This window comes from Hippocampus zosterae, chromosome 1 (assembly GCF_025434085.1).
Source record: "Hippocampus zosterae strain Florida chromosome 1, ASM2543408v3, whole genome shotgun sequence".
Lineage (NCBI taxonomy): Eukaryota > Metazoa > Chordata > Actinopteri > Syngnathiformes > Syngnathidae > Hippocampus > Hippocampus zosterae.
The window spans coordinates 5,675,143-5,692,304 of record NC_067451.1 but is presented as its reverse complement, the minus strand read 5'-3'; the positions used below and the strand labels follow the sequence as shown (position 1 = coordinate 5,692,304).

Genomic DNA, 17,162 nt, shown 5'->3' with positions numbered 1-17,162 from the left:
ACCTCTGCACTGTGAAGCCGACGTGCTAACCACTGGACTACCGGGCCACCTAATTAAAATCATTTTTGGAAAAAAAAAATCCCTGAATTCCCCTAATGCAGACTCGCACCAAATTGCCCAAAGTTGCCCGTTTTGAGAAAATGAACAAACCAAGTGAAATAAATCCTGCATAAGTCTCCACTCTACTGAGATGTTACGTAATTCTTTTCCCAAACCACAAACTTAAAAGATAAATGTTAACTCATGAATTCCACACAGTTTTATTGAGAAAAAAACATCTCATCATTTAATATCTATGAAGGCTTATTTGTGACTAACTAACAGTTTTTTTTTTAATCTCACTCTGAACGGAGCAGTACATTTTCCTTGACTTGGAATTCTACTCAAGTGAGTCGCTTCACAATCACTAAACCAGACATTTCTCGGAAGGGGTCAATCTTCAAATAGAACTGCCGCTACGTTCTTGTCTATTAAAATAGCAATACAGGGCCAAGACATTGTGTTGAATCAGTAAAACATCAAAACAGAGCAAACATTTTTTTTAGCCATCCATATTTTGTCACTCAAAATTCTTCTGAAAGGGGCTTTTTGAAAAGTTCGAGAGAGAAGATGTGAAAAATGAAATCATCATTGAAATTCAGCGTGTGTTTTGAACCGGTTCAAAGGTCATCTGACTCGGGGGCGAGCGCGACCTGCGGGATCACGGCGTGTAGGGGGACCGAAGCACCCTTGTAACGCCACCCCTGAGCGGCCCTGTTGAAGCAGGGGCGACCTCTGAGCTCGGGGAAGTCGGGCAGGGCGAGCTCCATCTTCTGGTCGTCCGCGAGCGCGGGCGCCTCGGCGAAGCCGCCGAACGGGATGGCCACTCTGGAGATGGCAGTGCATCAGAAAAGGGGACACTTGTTCCCATTCTGCCGTTCTCACCTATTGAAGCTTTTATAGCCTGGCAGGTCTGCTGGTGGTTCCGGTTCGGACAGGCAGGAGACGAGCGTGTCAGCCAGGGCTGGTTCCCTGACAAGGGCAAGGTCCCAGGGCGAGTGGTAGGACTTGGGGATAGCCGTGCTGTTGAACTTCTCCGGTGGGATGTCTTTCAGAGGACCCTCGTAGCCTGCGGGGTTAAGTAAACACTTTTAAATGTTGCATTTTTAAGAATGTGAAGCACATTGAATTACCTTGTGAATGAAATATGTTCTGCACAGCTGCCTTGCCATGTGCGCAAGTGTTGCAAAGAGAGGGAGAGTACTATCTTTCAAAGGCAGTGCTTCGCTCAGGAAAGTGGGGGGGGGGGGGGGTGGGGGGGGGGTTACATAACGTGGGGCAGACTTTGTGTCACGTCTAAAGTGCTCACAATGAACAATCCTCCTTCCTGAGTTTATGTTTTGCCCTCAGGGGGGAAGCAGCACAGACCAAACAGACCCGTGGGGAAGTCTGCAGCATTTTAGGAAGGAGAGGATCTGAGCTCAATACACTTCATGTGGTGGCGGTGGCGGCAGAAGGGGGTCGAGGGATGGGGTAGGGGGACAGAAGGTGTGTTATCAAACAGGAAATGTTAAGTGCAGGCATCACATGTTCACGGAAGACACTCCAAGCCGATTGTGGTATAAAAAAAAAAAAAAAGAGGAGACAGTCACAGTTTAGATGAAATAAACGTGAGTGGATTTTGGGGCAAAACCATTTGTTAGATTAGGCCGTTTTGTCGCTGTGCCCTTTCCAAAGATGATTTATCCAGTTCAATCCAGTGCAGTCCTCACAATTTTCAATTGTTTCAATCTTAGTAAACTTAGTTCTTTTTTTTTTTTTAGCAACCAGACAACATTTCGAAGATATGTTCAATTTTAAAAACCGTTTGGGATATGGCTACTCTTTTTTGTGAGGCGACACTAAAAAAACTTTTTTTTTAAATGATGTGTTGAATTTACTCCATATTATTTTGTCAAGTTGTTGCACAAAATAAAATATCTGGGTCCGGATATTTTTTTTAATCATATATATATAATACATAATACACGCTGATTTATATATAGTCTACTTTATAAAAAATATCCATTTACAAAATAAAACTGAGCAAATTCAACAAAAACTTTTTGCGGTGGACATATAATAGGCAGGGGCGGCCCGGTAGTCCAGTGGTTAGCACGTCGGCTTCACAGTGCAGAGGTACCGGGTTCGATTCCAGCTCCGGCCTCCCTGTGTGGAGTTTGCATGTTCTCCCCGGGCCTGCGTGGGCTTTCTCCGGGTGCTCCGGTTTCCTCCCACAGTCCAAAAATATGCATGGCAGGCTGATTGAACACTCTAAGTTGTCCCTAGGTGTGAGTGTGAGTGCGAATGGTTGTTTGTCTCTGTGTGCCCTGCGATTGGCTGGCAACCGATTCAGGGTGTCCCCTGCCTACTGCCCGGAGACAGCTGGGATAGGCTCCAGCACTCCCCGCGACCCTAGTGAGGATCAAGCGGTTAGGAAGATGAATGAATGAATGAATGAATATAATAAGCATGCCTACCAAAGTACTGTTGTGAAAATTGTTCCAGTGACTCAATTTTGAAACTACTTTAGTTTTGTGCTAGTTTACTATTGGTAATAATGCGACAAAAATATGCTTAGAATATCACAACATTATCATTTACGACATATGACAATTTGAACTGTTGGTATAGATTTCAGCAAACATCACGGAAGTTGACATGCTTCATTTGATTTTGCAGGCCACACAAAATGATGTGGCAGGCCAGATCAGGTACCCGGGGCCTTAGGTTGAACACCTGTGGTCTGTACACGTGGTGCAAAGTTGAGAGCAGTCATCCAATTTCACTTTTGATGAAACTGACCTTGGCGGCAAAATTCTTTAGAGATACATATATACATTTGCGTCATTATGTTTGATCACTGGTGTGGCCTTACCAGGGGGGATGCTGTGCGGATCTGGCACTGTTACAGTTTCTGGTGCGTAGGCCCGGTCCGCACCCGATTTTTCCTCAGCAGAGTTGCGCTCTTCGGTGGAATTGACGTTATCAGCTCGCAAGTCTGTCTCTCTCTAGAAGAACATTAAAACAAATTTTTTCCTCACATTCTGCGGCTCAGTCATCCCTGTCAAGAATATTTATGATGATTTGCTCCAGAACTTCCTGAGGAAATGTTGACAACTTGAAACTAAATCCCTCCATTTGCCCCCGAGCAGTAAACAAAGCAGATGCAAGTGCTTCTCACTTCTAAGATAAGAGGGAGTGCAGCGCAGGGGAGGTGCGAGGACTTCCTTCCACAGAAATCCAAGCCAAAGTGGACACACACACACACGCACACTCAAAAAACTAATATGGAACACTCACAAAAAAATGCAAGTATACAATGCGTAGATATTATGGTGCAGTAAGGCGGCTCAGTGGTCCAGTGATTTCTGTGTGGAGTTGGCATGTTCTCCCTGTGGGTTTTCTCCGGGTACTCCGGTTTCCTCCCACATTCCAAAAACATGCATCGCAGGCTAATTGAACACTCTAAATTGTCCTTAAGTGTGAGTGTGAGCGCAGTCCCAAAAAGTTCCCATCAGTTCCCAAAACATGTTTGACATGTGTTTTCAATCAGAAAAACATGACTCTGTAATATTTTAATAATATGTCATGACATAATTATACAGAATCTAAAAAAAAAACTTTGGTCACTTGTGGGCAGTATAATAGACACATTTTGGTCTATTATATTGGGGGTATTTGGTCCTCACAGTCCTCAGTAAGTTGCTTTCTAAATAAAATATGCCTGCGTGTATTGTTCTATTATCTGTCGACCTGTGTTGCTTCACTGTTAGTGTTCAAAGATCTCATTGCTAAATGGGTTAGAAGACAGATGCTATTTGTTAGCTATCTAGAGTCTTTCCTAATATGTGTTTGTGTTAAACTATTGTGGGCATACGCTAAACAAAGCTACATATGTAAAAGATTTGTTTTCCGTTTAGTTTTTCAGTAAACTTCAACTGGGAGTGGCATTAAACAGCTTGAAGTCTTTTTTTTTTGGAGAAAAAAAAGGCTTAGCGTTAATGATGGCTCAGAATGTAAAAAAAAAAGTTGGGTCTTTCATAATGAAAAGGTAAAACATTAATTTTGGTGTACATGAGGTACATAGTAAGATGCAATCCATGCCTACGTTGAGATGAGAGTCGATGTCATCTTGGACATTTTCAAAAGTGTACTTTTCAGAGCGTTTCTGCCGTTTCTTGAAGAGCTGCGAGCCCCGATTGGAAGCCAGGGCCAGCTCCTCTACCATGATGTCCTGGGGAACGCTCACTTTCTTGCCAAGGTCCACCTCCACGTCTGCGCGCAAAAGCCAGTGCGGGTTAGAGCGAGCGACACGAAATTGCCTTTCGGTCTCTCAGCTGTCGGTGGCAGTCAGGGCCTCCTTGTTCCAGACAGCAGTTGTCCTCGCCTCAAATAGCATTTTTGAGTCCACAACGACAAAGCTTACAAAGGTTACACCGGGCCATAAAAGTATTCATTTACTTATATATAGACGGGTTATGGTCAGTAAACTTAATACGTTGTGACTGTGTGAATGATTACATTGGAATCCAGCAATTACCGGTACATCCGACGAGTTATATTATTTCCACTTACAATGACGATTGATGCCAATCATACTCTTGGCTTGTACCTCCCAAGAATACATGTGGAAACCTCATTGGATGATTTTTTAAAAATCCCACTTCTGACACCAAAAGTACACCGCTGCATGTTAAGAGCCATGTGTCCTCAAAGCATTCATTCATTCATTCATTCATCTTCCGAGCCGCTTGATCCTCACTAGGGTCGCGGGGGGTGCTGGAGCCTATCCCAGCTGTCTCCGGGCAGTAGGCGGGGGACACCCTGAATCGGTTGCCAGCCAATCGCAGGGCACACATAGACGAACAACCATCCACGCTCACACTCAAACCTAGGGACAATTTAGAGCGTCCAATCAGCCTGCCACACATGTTTTTGGAATGTGGGAGGAAACCACAGCACCCGGAGAAAACCCACCGGGGAGAACATCCAAACTCCACACAGGGAGGCCGGAGCTGGAATCGAACCCGGTACCTCCGCACTGTGAAGCCGACGTGCTAACCACTGGACTACCGGGCCGCCCCGTCCTCAAAGCAGAGTTGAATAAATGATTTTAACCAGAGGCGGAGCGATGGGGTGGCCGGGGATGGCCCTGGCCACCCCACATCTGGGAGAAAATTTGGTTACCTGTGACTTAACTGCCAGTATCATTCAATGCCTTGATACTCTGCCATAATTCATTTTTACCAATTATTTTCAGAACAAACCTACAGTTTATTTTAATGAGAGCTCCGAAACAATCTGTCTTTACAAAAGAACAATTGATCATGACAGTCAACTTCAATGAAAATTATCTTCCCATCATGGCAAGCAAAGAAAATGGCACTGAAAAGTCACTGTTAAGAGATTTGCATATCATGGTGCTTTTGTTTATATGATTTCCATGAATGGGACATCAATCGTGGTATGCAAAACACATTGATCTGATTGGCTGTTAGATAGCAAGTACTTAACAGTAAATAAAATAGGATTGGCTCAAAAGTTAACCCTTTCAGGGACAGAGGTCACTACAGTGGCCAGCCTGCATGAAAGTGTTACGGTCAGCAAAATGATGCTTTGTACTTTGACTTCATTTTCCTGTTTAGCCAATTTCTGGTTATGTGTGCATTTTATTTCGTGCAACCCTGACATGTGAATGATATGATAAACAATGACTTCTTAGTTACACCCGCACATTTCAGGCCACACCGTGGCTATGGCTACGTGAGATCTTGCGTTACATTGGCCACCTCGATGAAAATTTCTTTACCTTCCAGTGCTTGAATCTCCCTGCAGATTGCTGCAGCCTGAGCTTTCCTCTCCCCGGTCGTCATGGTAGAGAAAAGCGACATGGCTGCCCCTGGGAATTAGGGAGGACACATTAGTATGACCTCACCATCAAGCTGACTTAGGGCAAAGAAAAGAGCAAAGTGAGCACATCTCTTTAAATAACCCCGGGCCGTTAAACTGCAAGCACATGCTCGTCAAACAGTACGAAGCAGCCGTGTCGGGCCCGCCAATCGATAGATGTAGAGATTAGCCAAGCGAAGTGCAAAAAACTCTTCAATTGCCACATTTCGCATGGTACAGCCGGTGTCCCAACACTTTTTGTCCATACCCATTTTGGCAATGAAGGCAAGCGGTGTGAATGACAGGAAACTGTGCACAATGAAGCATTACCTGAGCAAGCGGTCCCTTACCTGCTCTAAATAACTCTGCTGGTGTGGGGGAATTCTCAGAAACTGCACAAAAAAAGGTGGACAGTGTCAGCCAAGCGGGCACGCTCACTCCACAGGGACCAGGGAAAGGGTCCGGGGGGTCTGCGGCTCAACCTCACAGAACGCCTGAATGAGTGGGTGGCTGGGTCGGTGGGTGTTAGTGTGTTGTCATTGCTATGTCGCTCATCGGTGAAAAAGGGCCTAAATTTAGAGCAGTACAGTCTATTGGTCAGCAGGGTGGGCTATGTGCTGCTGATTTAAAATCAGTCGTGCACAACTGCCAGTCCTTGTGCAATTTGTGCGTATTTTTAAAGCAGAGGTTCCCATCCATTACCATTTTCTTTTGGAAAAATCTCATGGCACGCCACTACAAATAAAGGTCACAAACGTATCAAGATCAAGTTAGTTACAAATTACTTGACGTGAAATGGCGCCTGTTTCGTTGAACACAGGTGTGCTTGGATCGGCAAATTTGAAGTTTTTCTTTTTGGGGGGATTGTTGTTTCTTTTTATTAGAACGCGGCGTTCGAATGAACATTTTGAAAAATGAATTCGCATGAGCTAGCATTGGTGGAACGAATCTTGGGAGATTTGGGACTGAAGGCATACATTTAAATTTAATTTCGGTTATTCTTTCATGGACTTATTGACTAATTGTTGAGCTGCAGGGTTTTTTTCTCATTGAAGGTGCATCATTTATTTTGATTCAGTTTAAATGTTGGAAAAACTCTATTGTTCATTTTATTTTTAACTTAACACGGCACGCTTTGCCTCATGCAACAACTATTCAATAAGTTCTTTAAAAATAGAATCAATTGTAAAAGCTGTTGTTAACTACCCGTGTATTTCAAATGACTACATTTTGAAATTGTAACATCGCAATCACGCGAAACCATGATATTTTTTCTTAGCCTAATGTTCTGAATGTGACGCCAGTTACATGAAGCTGTGCTATGAATGACAACAGGTTCTTCTGCCATCTAGCGGAAGAACATGTCAATACAAATCGCTAGCATCAATAGACATTTTTTTTGTTGCTGTACATAATTTAAATGTGATCTAATTTTCAAACCAGTTAAATTAAATTCGATTCATTTTTTGCATTGTTGCATAATAGTTGGGAAAGTCTGCTCTCAACAAAAAAGCATGGGTGCGAAAGTTGTCTTTATTTTTGGAAATATGGAGGCTAGTCATCAGCGTGCTAAATAGGAATTATCACTGCAAAAATGAACCGAAATTAAAAGCAAAAGTGAAAAAAGAAGGGGGACGCAAACGAATGGAATAAGTAAAAACAAATGCTTGCCACAGTCACGAAATCAATTACTTCAAATTCTCGATGTGATGAAAATACAATTACGGCATGCAAAGTTTCTGGAGTCTTTGCGTCTTACTGCTGCCAATTGCACCTGGGGCTATATGGAGACTTATGCAGTCCCACTGGGGACCTTTTCCCGTCAGACAGGAGCCCTGAGTGGCTCTCAGACCGCTGAGGCTGCCACTTTCTGGGCAGAGAACCGTAACCAACACGCTCACCAGTGCTAGATGCACCCCCCTGACCTGGACCCCAGCCCCTTTGGCCGCCCGCCCTCTGCGGGCACGCCCTAGCCGTCCACTGGGCCGGCGGCTCCGGGACGAGCTTCCGCTGGGCCGCCAGGTGAACACTCGAGGCCAGGTTCTGCTGGAGGTCCTGGAAGGCAAAGGCTTCATCCACCAGCCCCAGGGGGTGGCGGGAAGCCGCCTCCCAGGGCGTGAGGGCTTTCGGGGTCTTCTCCAGTCGGGTCGCCTGCCTGGACGCCCGAGCGGAGGAAGAGGGTGAGTGACGGCCTGTGGAGGGCGCTCTACCTGGAGGGGACAAAGAGTAGCTCCTGCCAGTCACCTGGGGAGGGGGAAAGACCCAGACATGTTTATTGCACTTATTTTGCGGAACACAGGAGGCGCAATGCTGCCACCTTGTGGTGAATGATTGAGGCGCAAAGAATAAAACATGAAGCATTAAAAAAAAAGGAAATCCCAAAAGTTGGACAACTGAAATTTATGATGCGTGTCCAGTAAGTGAGGTTGAAAAGTCAATGAAAACTTGGTTGAGAGGTTAGTTCATGTGCTTCAACCGCAGATTCGATTCTAAATGTGTGTTTTATATCGAACACTAAGATCGATGAAACCCAGAATGCATACAGAACAGAAAAAAAAGAAAAAAAGACAAAGGAGGATAGGAGTTTGCTTTAATGGCACTGCAGTGAATGGTACAGAAAGTGCACTGTGTCAAGAAGGAAACACACAGAGGAAAAAAAGGAGGGGAAAAGAAGAATACAACATGTAAAAGATAGCAGCCGAGGAGCAAACATAAAATAAAAATGGAAGAACATATTTTATCTATTCATGGAACAGCATTGTTTGAATGTATACTGTAGTTTATATTTTAATCTGAGTCAAAGCGGCTCACGTTGAAATTCAAGCCGGCTATCCGTGCACTTCCGTTTATTTATAACAGCCAGCATGACGCAACAGCTGACACAAAAAAATAAACCCTCTTAAAATAAATGGACTTGACCGAGGCAACTAGACGCAAGACTCAAATGCTAGTTTATTTTTCACCTTTGAGTTCTGAGTTGGACGGTGGCATTCGTATTGAATTGCAACCTGAGATTCACGACATCATCCTTACGTCACTGTCCATCGTCAACTTTTCTACTTCCGGAAAAAAATGTATCCCCTCATTTAATATTCGTTCAACTCACCTTCATTCCGAATTAACCACCACAACGGAGCTTTAACTTTTCAAATACGAACTCTTCCGATAAACATAAAATGTACACACAGACTATTGGGCAATAATTACTCGCTCTCAGCGACCGTGGGCTTCCACACCTGAGCGCAGCTTTTTTTGGCCGTAAACTTTGGTTTTGGTGCCACGCCAGTGTGGCCGCTGGTTGTAGAACCAGGCGGTGAAACTACAGGGAAACTCGGCGCTATGTTAGCAGGAAGGGCGATCGTTGTGGGTGAGTGGTAAGGAGAACTACCAGCTCCTTGATAAGGGACTTGTTGGGGCGGGTACTGGGGACTGGGCAATTGAGGGGTTTGTTGGTTATCTGGTTGCCAATAAACACCACCTGATGATTGCTGGTGAGGATCAGAAGGGGGATAAGCATTCGAGGTTGGCTGGTAGTTGCCATCGTAGGCTTGCTGGGGGTACGGCGCACTAAATGAGCCAGGTGACTGAACTGGGGCTATTTGCTCACAAGGCTGCTGGTTTTGGGGTGAACAGCTGGGCTTTGGAGCAGGCTCCTTTGCCCCTTCTCCTGCAGACCCGTATGTAAAGAGCGAGGCACTAAGTTGGTAGGGTTGATGCTTCATGACATCAACGACATCAAGTGGTTTTGGGGCAGGTCCTTGTTTGCCTTTTTTCTTGGTTTTGGACATAGGGCCACTAGAAGGAGGCTGCTTAGACGCGGCCGGCGGATAAGAGGGGGACTGGATGGGATTGAAACCCCGTGACGGCGGAGCACGTACGTTAGGGGTGTATTTCCACTCGTTTGGCAAGGAGGCAGTCGGCGACGTGGATCGACTCGCCATATGGGCCTGCACGGTCTCCGAGTCCACCACGTACTTCTCCATGCGAGACTGCCTCTTTGCAAACATGTCAGCTCCTTTCCCTCGGACGGCCGGCATCTCGTAAGCTGAACTGGCAGACGATGGGTTTAAGACGGTAGCCAAGGGGTTGATGACACGGTTTGAACCTTTCTGACCAGAGGTGAAAGCGTTACTTCTCTGTGGGCCCCGGTTTTGTTGGGTTTGCCATGGTTTGGGTGAAGGTTGAGTGTTGGCTACAGGCGTTTGCTGGGACTGCGGCGCCCAGGCAGGTGTTTCAGGTTGAGCCGGCGGCCAGGCATTTATCAGAGGCTGCGGCGCTGTCTTCAAAGGTGCTTGTTGCCAGTTTGGCTGTGTCTGTGGATGAACGGACTGGTCCCAGGACTGCAGATGTCGGGCCGGACCTTGCTCGGCCTGCCAGGCATGAGTGGGACGCTGGACCTGTTCCGGAGGCTGCTGGGCCCAAGATGGCTGGGCGGGAACCGGCGGCCATGGACTCAAACCGGCTGGAGGCTGCATCTGTGGTTGTGCTTGGGCTGTTTGGGTCCAAGATGGTTGTGCTGGAGGCCAGTTATTAATTGGAGGTTGTGCTTGAGGCTGAGCTGGAGCCCAATGTTGATCTGGTGCTTGGGTTTGCGGCCAGGCTTTTGGCTGCATTGGTTGACCCCATGCTGGCTGGGATTCAGGCTGAATCCAAGAAGCTTGTTCTTGGGATTTGGCCAGTGCCCATGTCGGTTGAGAGTCTACTTGCGGAGCTTGGCCCCAGGAGGCCTGTGATTGCTGCTGCTGCTGCAGCATCGGTTCTCGTGATCGACCCCAGGTCGGCTGCATTTGCTGGACTTGCGGCTCCGGTGAGTGCGTCCAGTTTTGTTGTGGTTGAGACTGGGGTGGATCTTGGGGTTGACACGGTCCAACGTGTGGCTGCGCTTGCTCCGTTTGACTCCAGGAGGCCTGATTTTGGGGTGTCCAGGTATCGGCAGGGGGCTGAGACTGCACTTGACTGTGAGTGGATTGGGGTGTCACCCACTGATGTTGGAGAGAGGATTGACTTGGTTGTGGCTCCCGTGGCTGCACCTGCGTCGCATAACAGGAAATTGTAGATTGCTGCTGGGCTGCTTGTGCAGAATCCCAAATTCCTCCAGCATTGGTCTCGGGCTGTGGAGAGGAGCTGACATAACAGTTTCCCTCCTGCACGGCTACTTGCGGTTGTTGGGTTTCTGGCATTGAAGGAGGCCATGTTTGTTGTTGCTCTGCGGAGGCAATGGCAGGGACTTCCAGTTGGGCTTGAGGCGGAGTTGGCCCAGAGGCATTCACATGAGAGGTTGGCTCTTGGTCACTTAAAGGGGTGGTCACTGCGGTGGGGGCGACAGCAGGTGTGGGCACACTATTTTCAGCATGCTGAGGCATGTCCTGGTTGGTTACTTCCATCTGTGGAGACCAGGGGGCAGAGCTGGGATCTATCACAGGCTTTGGGGCCACCGGTGGAGGAGTCTTGTGTTTCGACCGTGAGGACTGGAGGAAATTACAAGCCTCAGCGCCAAGGCTGAGGTAGTCTTCCTCGGGTCCTGACTCGAAACCCATCTTCTTGGTACTCATGTTGAGTAGGTTCAGCAGATCAGGATTCGGTGACATCTTTGGCGTCTCTTTAAACGTGAACATGGGCTTGGCAACATTTCTCCTCTTGGAATCCAGAAGGCCCGACCTGATCGCTGGGGTGGCAATGCGCTCATCACGGGAGGCGATCTGCTCTCCTTGGCCTTGATTAGTCCCAGTCATTGCAGGAGAGTAAGGTGTCGCCGCCATGTTCTGAACCAAAAAGGGCTTTGCGGTGCGATTGCCGAGAGAACGCTGCGCTTCGTGGCTTTGCTGCTGCACGGAACCGCGCTGAACTTGATGATACGTTTGCTGTTGCTCGTACGGCTGCTGCTGATTTTGTTGGTAATGCTCTTGTTGTTGGTACTGCCGCTGCTGGTATTGCTGGTACTGCTGCTCCTGGTATTGCTGGTACTGCTGCTGCTGGTTCACATCCATGTACGCATGGTTCTCCACGGCGGGCTGCGTATAAGCCGCTTCCACGTTCTGCGCCCCTTCCACGGGTATCCCCTTGCGCCGCAGCTCTTCGTGCTCGGCGGCAATCTCGTCCATTCGCTGGCGCCTCTGGGCGAACATGAGGGCGCCTTTGCCCTTGGTTTCGGGCAAACGCTCCATCGGACTTTGCTTCTGCTCAACGTCAAGTAGGCTTTTATCCAAGCAGATCGTCAGTACGCCTTTGCCACTGCGGGCATTCGTGAGGAAATGCGTCTCTAAATCCGACCGGTCTTGATCAGCGAGTGTGAACTCAAGAACATGAACTCCGCCCTGGGTGCTGTCGTCGTCGTCCTCCTCCTCTGTGCTGTCGTGTTGCTTGTCCTCTCCCGTGCCGTAGCTCACCAAGGTGTACTTTTTCGCTCTCTGACGGTGTTTCTTGAACATCAACAGGCCCTTGTTGTTCGGGTTGGGCTGCGCGGCACTAAGGAGAAGGGCGATCCGCTTACATTTGGACTTGGCCTCCTTCACCTGCTTCTCGGACAGACTCTCGCTGCGCCTGAACCCTGCGGGGAGACACATTGATTGACAGCTTTTCTGGTCAAGGAAAGTCAACCATTAAAAAAAAACAACAACCACAACATCAATCGATCACCTCTGAGTTTGCTTTACACAATGGACCGTCAACACAGATAAAGCACAACCAATACCAATCAAATATTGAGCTGCTTTGTCCAACACACAATCACTCCATCCTGCGCAATGCACCAGCCCTCATTTGCAAGTCATAAAGCCGCAAAGCAATTACAAGTCTTTGACCCGTGTCAAAGCCGCGGAGAACACATCGCATGATATCACCGTTCCCATAAAGCGGTTGCAAATTTACTCCGATTCACGTCTTCCAAATCTGCACCGCATCGACGACGAACTTTCAACCATTTAACAATAAGAGGACAAGTACTCGCTTGAATTTTCGACAAGACTAACCTGAAGGTGGTGAGGGCAGCGCGAGTGAGGGTCCAACTCACTCTTTTAGCACAGTTAAAGCACCCTGTCGGAGGGGAGGATCAGGTAACAGTTTTCGGGGTGCACATGTTGGTGTCTGTCAAAGGGGCTGGACTACTGGAGCCATCATTAACATGTTGTGGGTATATTTATGGCCTCCACAACGGCTCTAAAAAAATACACCTCATCAAACCTTTTCAGGGCTGTGATCTATTATATCTATTTTATTTTTTGATGCCACTCAGTCTGGATTCATATTTGGACAGTTCGTTCAAAGCAACGGGTGCCATCCGCCAGCTGCAACGGGCGACGTGCTATTTTCGGGTACGCCGGACGTCATGCTTCGGAATGCACGCATGATGTTGTCAAATAAACTTTTAGCACACACGCAGACGCACAGATACGCACACGATCCTCTCAAGAATCAACGCATTCCAAAAACTGTACTCACTGGCGTGCCTTGCTCGGTGCTTGTTGGGTTTCTCTTGATCGGAATCGGTATCCTGCTCCTCGCCGGGCGTTCCCTCATCTGACGGGATTTGGAAAGCGACACTAAAAGAGCCGGGAAGCTCACAGGGCCCTCCTCCCACGTCTCGGGATCCGGCGTTCGCCCCGGGGCCTCCCACCCCGCCGCTCAGGATGCCCCTCCCTGGTGATGCTGATGCTGCCGGCTCCTTCCCTCGCACCACTCCGTGATGGCTGAGCGGTTTTCGGTCGGAGGACGGAGGTGCCTCCTGTGTGGTATGCTCTCCCTCCGCACCGTGTGCGCTGCCCAGAGAGGTACAGCTCATGTTGTCCAAGGTCTGCTGGGAAAGGGACAGCAAAGGCGTATCACCGGGATCCCCGTGCGGTTCTTCATCAGAAATTTCCTCCTGGGACTCGGATATGTAGAGCTCTCTCAGTTTTAAAGCCTCCTCGTCGCCTCTCGATCTGGAGGGGGAAATGAGATGCTGCTATTAAATGGGGCTGAACAAATTTCATTCCATACACACATTTTCAATGGCGCTTGTTCTCATTAGGGTCGCGGATATGTTGGAGATACATCCTGAACTGGTCACATACGGATAACCAAGTTGTCATATTCACACCTATGGACAATTTAGGTCCCTAACGTCTGCAATTGGCAGGCACCCGGTTCAGGGTGTCCCCCGCCTACTGCCCGAAGACAGCTGGGATAGGTTCCAGCACGCCAGCGACCCTCGTAGAAAATGGATGGATATTTTATGATTCATAGTTTTTGGGACATTTTTGTTTGGTGGTGTGTCATGAAACGTTTCCAACACTTGTCCACCGCGCTGCCCTGTATGGAAATATAAAAGCAGATTTGACAATGATGCCTTGGCATTCCCAGGAAAGGATTTATCAAACTGTCATTCCGATCCCATTTTTAAGTTTTCTGACGGTGTTTTAGAATGAAAACGCTCAAACACAACCAAGAAAAAATTAAATCAAAGCAAATTTTGTTTGGTGTTGTCCTGCACAGATATTTGTTCTTACCTTTAATGTCATGATTCTGTTTATGACCAACATGTGGCACTGTAGGGTTTCCCCCTGCAGCTGCACACCTGTTGGTCGTTATGTAATTAGTACTATTAGTATTTCGTTTTAGTAATTAGTATTTATACTACTAATAATATAATACTAATTTATACTAAGAGTGCTAATTACATAACGACCAACTGGTGTGCAGCTGCAGGGGAAGCCCCACAGTGCCACCTGTTGGTCACAAACAGAATCATGACATTTAAGCACTGGTGGGAGTTTTGGAGAATAGGTACACATCTTTACTTTTTTCAAGAAAAAATACCAAGTCATTTTCCTCTTTTATCCTCAGATAAATTTGCTTTATTTTGATTATACTGTATATGCCTCTTTGTTTGAATTTTCTTTCTTTTTTTCCAATGCAAAATGTTGCTCTATGGCTTTGTAGCTGTTAAAAATGTTTTTGGGCTGGGTTGTTATTTGTGGCTGCCAATCGGTCTGACAAAAACCAAGCGAATTGAGGTACCTCTTGAGAAGTAGCCGGAGGCAGCCGACTGACGCGTTGATGAGGGCCTGGGCCTGACAAAGGGACAATCCCGCACACGGTTTTCCATTCAGGGACACCACCTCGTCGCCGTCTCGTACGCCGGCCTGGAAAGCATTGCCGCCTTCTTCCACCTGCAAATGACAACATGTTCAAGTCACATTACTCACCACTTCATGTGATCCTTCAAGAGTCTCTTTCCAGCAAAGAATATATGTTCATCTTCTAAAAATTAAAAATGAAATGTGCAAGTCTTAAAGTGATGCATTTGAAATGGCAGTTATCGCAATGAAGGATGTTTTTCCCTTGTAATTGCTTCCCACAGCCCGTAAAACAGCTCATTAATAGGACAACTTAAATAAGCGGAAGTGTGCCATAAATCTTACAAAGCTGGAGGGGGCTGTAAAAAATGACTTAGACAGGAAAGCGGAGTGAATTAAAAACAATGTTGCTTGGTTATATATTCACCATCTATTCTGGCTGTTGGTAACTAATAAGAACCATATATTAAAATAAAATAAAATGTATATTATTGTTGTGTGCGTGTTTTTTATTTTACACATTTTTATTGTTTGTTTAAAAATATATTATTTTCTGCCTGTGCAGTGAGGTGCCGTGTGGGGCGAGCAAAATATGCAGTAAATCCTTTTTACCACTAGATGTCGTCCTTTGTCTACAGTAACATTAAGAGGAGGCCTCGAGTTCAACAGGTCAAATTAATTCAGTACAGTTCCGTGCTATACCAACTGTTCGCTCTGCTGTCTTAACCATCACAGGCCCCACAAGAGCAAGTCGTAAAATGAGACAACCCTCTGCAAGAAATTGATTTTATGGCCAACTTTATAGAGCTGATAAAACCCTGTGTGCATCCAGGCCCTACAAGGCGTCTTGTGTGCCTTCCATTGCGACTTACCTCCAAAAAAGGAGGGGAAATCTTTATTGTTGGCCCTCTCTTCAAAAAGTCCAGCCTAAAGTATACCCAGAAACCTACTTTGAATTCATTTCTGGCTCCCGGCAGTACATGGCCACCGCATCTTTAAACAATTAAACTTTTGTATTGCAGCAAAACATTTCCCAGCAAAGCATTGGTGTTCAAAAACCAGGCCCACCGCGCTGCCTGGACTTTATTTTATTAACCATTTGCTTGCAGTCATAATTGTGATTTTGTTGATTGCCCTAGTGCTTAAAAAAATTCTCACAGTGTACTATTAGACAAGAGTCTAAGGGAGTGTTTGTGTGATAAACAATTGCCTGCCTCCATTTCCATTTACTTGGCAGTCATTTAAACTCTGTCTCTGTTGCTTTAAAACGAAAGTGACCTCATCAATTTTGTACACAGGTCAGAAGAGGGGAAAACACAAGTTCCCTTATATGGACAGAGCATTTCACAGTGGATCCATCAAGCTCCTAAGATGTAATGCTGTGTGTGCACTGTGTGCATTACGTGTTAGAATGTCGGAATTGGAGTTGAAAGTGTTGCAAAGGAGGTAACGGTCAGGAATGTACAGTGGAAGTTGATGAGAAACATGTTTTCCTTGTTTTTTTTTTCATATTGCAAAACAACCCAACACCATTTTTTTGTGCATGACTCATGAGTTAAAACTTAAGGATCCACACATGAATGTCCCTTTTTTTTGCACTGGCATCCCTGCATAACTGGCATACCTTTCACCCTGTAAGCTGACCGTTTTGGTTTGAAGTCTTTGAGAGTGACAACAGATCATCACACACTCTCCCGTCCGTAGTCTTGACCATATAAGGGGGTGCTGAGGAATCTCACGCACCCAAAACATAGCCCAAAAAGCCACTCTCCGCTACATTGCATTCCACTTTGCAGAATATGACGATGTTCTCAAATAATACGTAAAAAGGAGAGTTACCTGAGAAACCAGCAGAGGTGTATCAGTGTCCCCCACGCCTTCTTGCAGGGTGAAGCCCCAGGGTCCATCACCGTGCAAAGTGATGCAGATGTAATCCCCAGTTCCCATGCTGTGTGTGCATACAGCTCCTCATCCGGACCACAGAGCAATCGGGCAGGGAAGCAGGTTTTTTAGAAGAACACCCCCACTTGCCCCACTCCCACCATCCTGTACTGTACTCTTCTGAGCTGAGTCCGGCCCGCTAGGTGACATCATCATGGTTGAGGTTCAGGATGTAGAGAAAGGGGTGTGTGGTTATGGGAATGGCAGACACTTCTTCTGGAGATATATATATGTATGTATATATATATATATATATAT

At 46.6% G+C, this 17,162-nt stretch overlaps 2 protein-coding genes across 3 annotated transcripts; both read right to left on the bottom strand.

The window, feature by feature from the left end:
* Window positions 1-552: 552 nt before the first annotated feature.
* LOC127609106 (myozenin-2-like) lies at window positions 553-7,277 on the bottom strand. The gene is made up of 6 exons (XM_052078812.1): window positions 6,261-7,277; window positions 5,831-5,920; window positions 4,130-4,296; window positions 2,897-3,029; window positions 925-1,108; window positions 553-867 (listed from the first exon to the last, which is right to left on the bottom strand). Exons 2-6 carry the CDS (start codon window positions 5,910-5,912, stop codon window positions 660-662), a joined length of 774 nt encoding a protein of 257 aa, XP_051934772.1. The 5' UTR covers window positions 5,913-5,920; window positions 6,261-7,277; the 3' UTR covers window positions 553-659.
* Window positions 7,278-7,423: 146 nt separating this feature from the next.
* On the bottom strand, window positions 7,424-17,049 carry LOC127608872 (synaptopodin-2). Of its 2 annotated transcripts, XM_052078310.1 has the most exons (5): window positions 16,803-17,049; window positions 14,905-15,056; window positions 13,348-13,826; window positions 9,789-12,457; window positions 7,424-8,154 (listed from the first exon to the last, which is right to left on the bottom strand). In XM_052078310.1, the coding sequence occupies exons 1-5, from the start codon at window positions 16,908-16,910 to the stop codon at window positions 7,666-7,668; spliced, it is 3,897 nt and encodes a 1,298-aa protein (XP_051934270.1). In that variant the 5' UTR covers window positions 16,911-17,049; the 3' UTR covers window positions 7,424-7,665. The 2 variants fall into 2 exon arrangements, with proteins under 2 accessions (XP_051934270.1, XP_051934260.1); XM_052078300.1 differs by lacking the exon at window positions 7,424-8,154 and having other exon boundaries at window positions 8,484-12,457; window positions 16,803-17,046.
* Between the last annotated feature and the right edge of the window lie 113 nt (window positions 17,050-17,162).

Bases quoted from the DNA above. Each gene is read 5' to 3' on its own strand.
- LOC127609106 (XM_052078812.1), bottom strand. From the start codon at position 5,912: ATGTCGCTTTTCTCTACCATGACGACCGGGGAGAGGAAAGCTCAGGCT. The intron at 4,297-5,830 runs GTAAAGAAATTT...TTTTGCGCGCAG, and splicing joins GGAGATTCAAGCACTGGAAG to ACGTGGAGGTGGACCTTGGC. The intron at 3,030-4,129 runs GTAGGCATGGAT...ATGTTCTTCTAG, and splicing joins ACATCGACTCTCATCTCAAC to AGAGAGACAGACTTGCGAGC.
- LOC127608872 (XM_052078300.1), bottom strand. From the start codon at position 16,910: ATGGGAACTGGGGATTACATCTGCATCACTTTGCACGGTGATGGACCC. The intron at 13,827-14,904 runs GTACCTCAATTC...TTCCCCCTCCAG, and splicing joins CTCCGGCTACTTCTCAAGAG to ATCGAGAGGCGACGAGGAGG. The intron at 12,458-13,347 runs GTGAGTACAGTT...GTCTCCCCGCAG, and splicing joins GCACCGAGCAAGGCACGCCA to GGTTCAGGCGCAGCGAGAGT.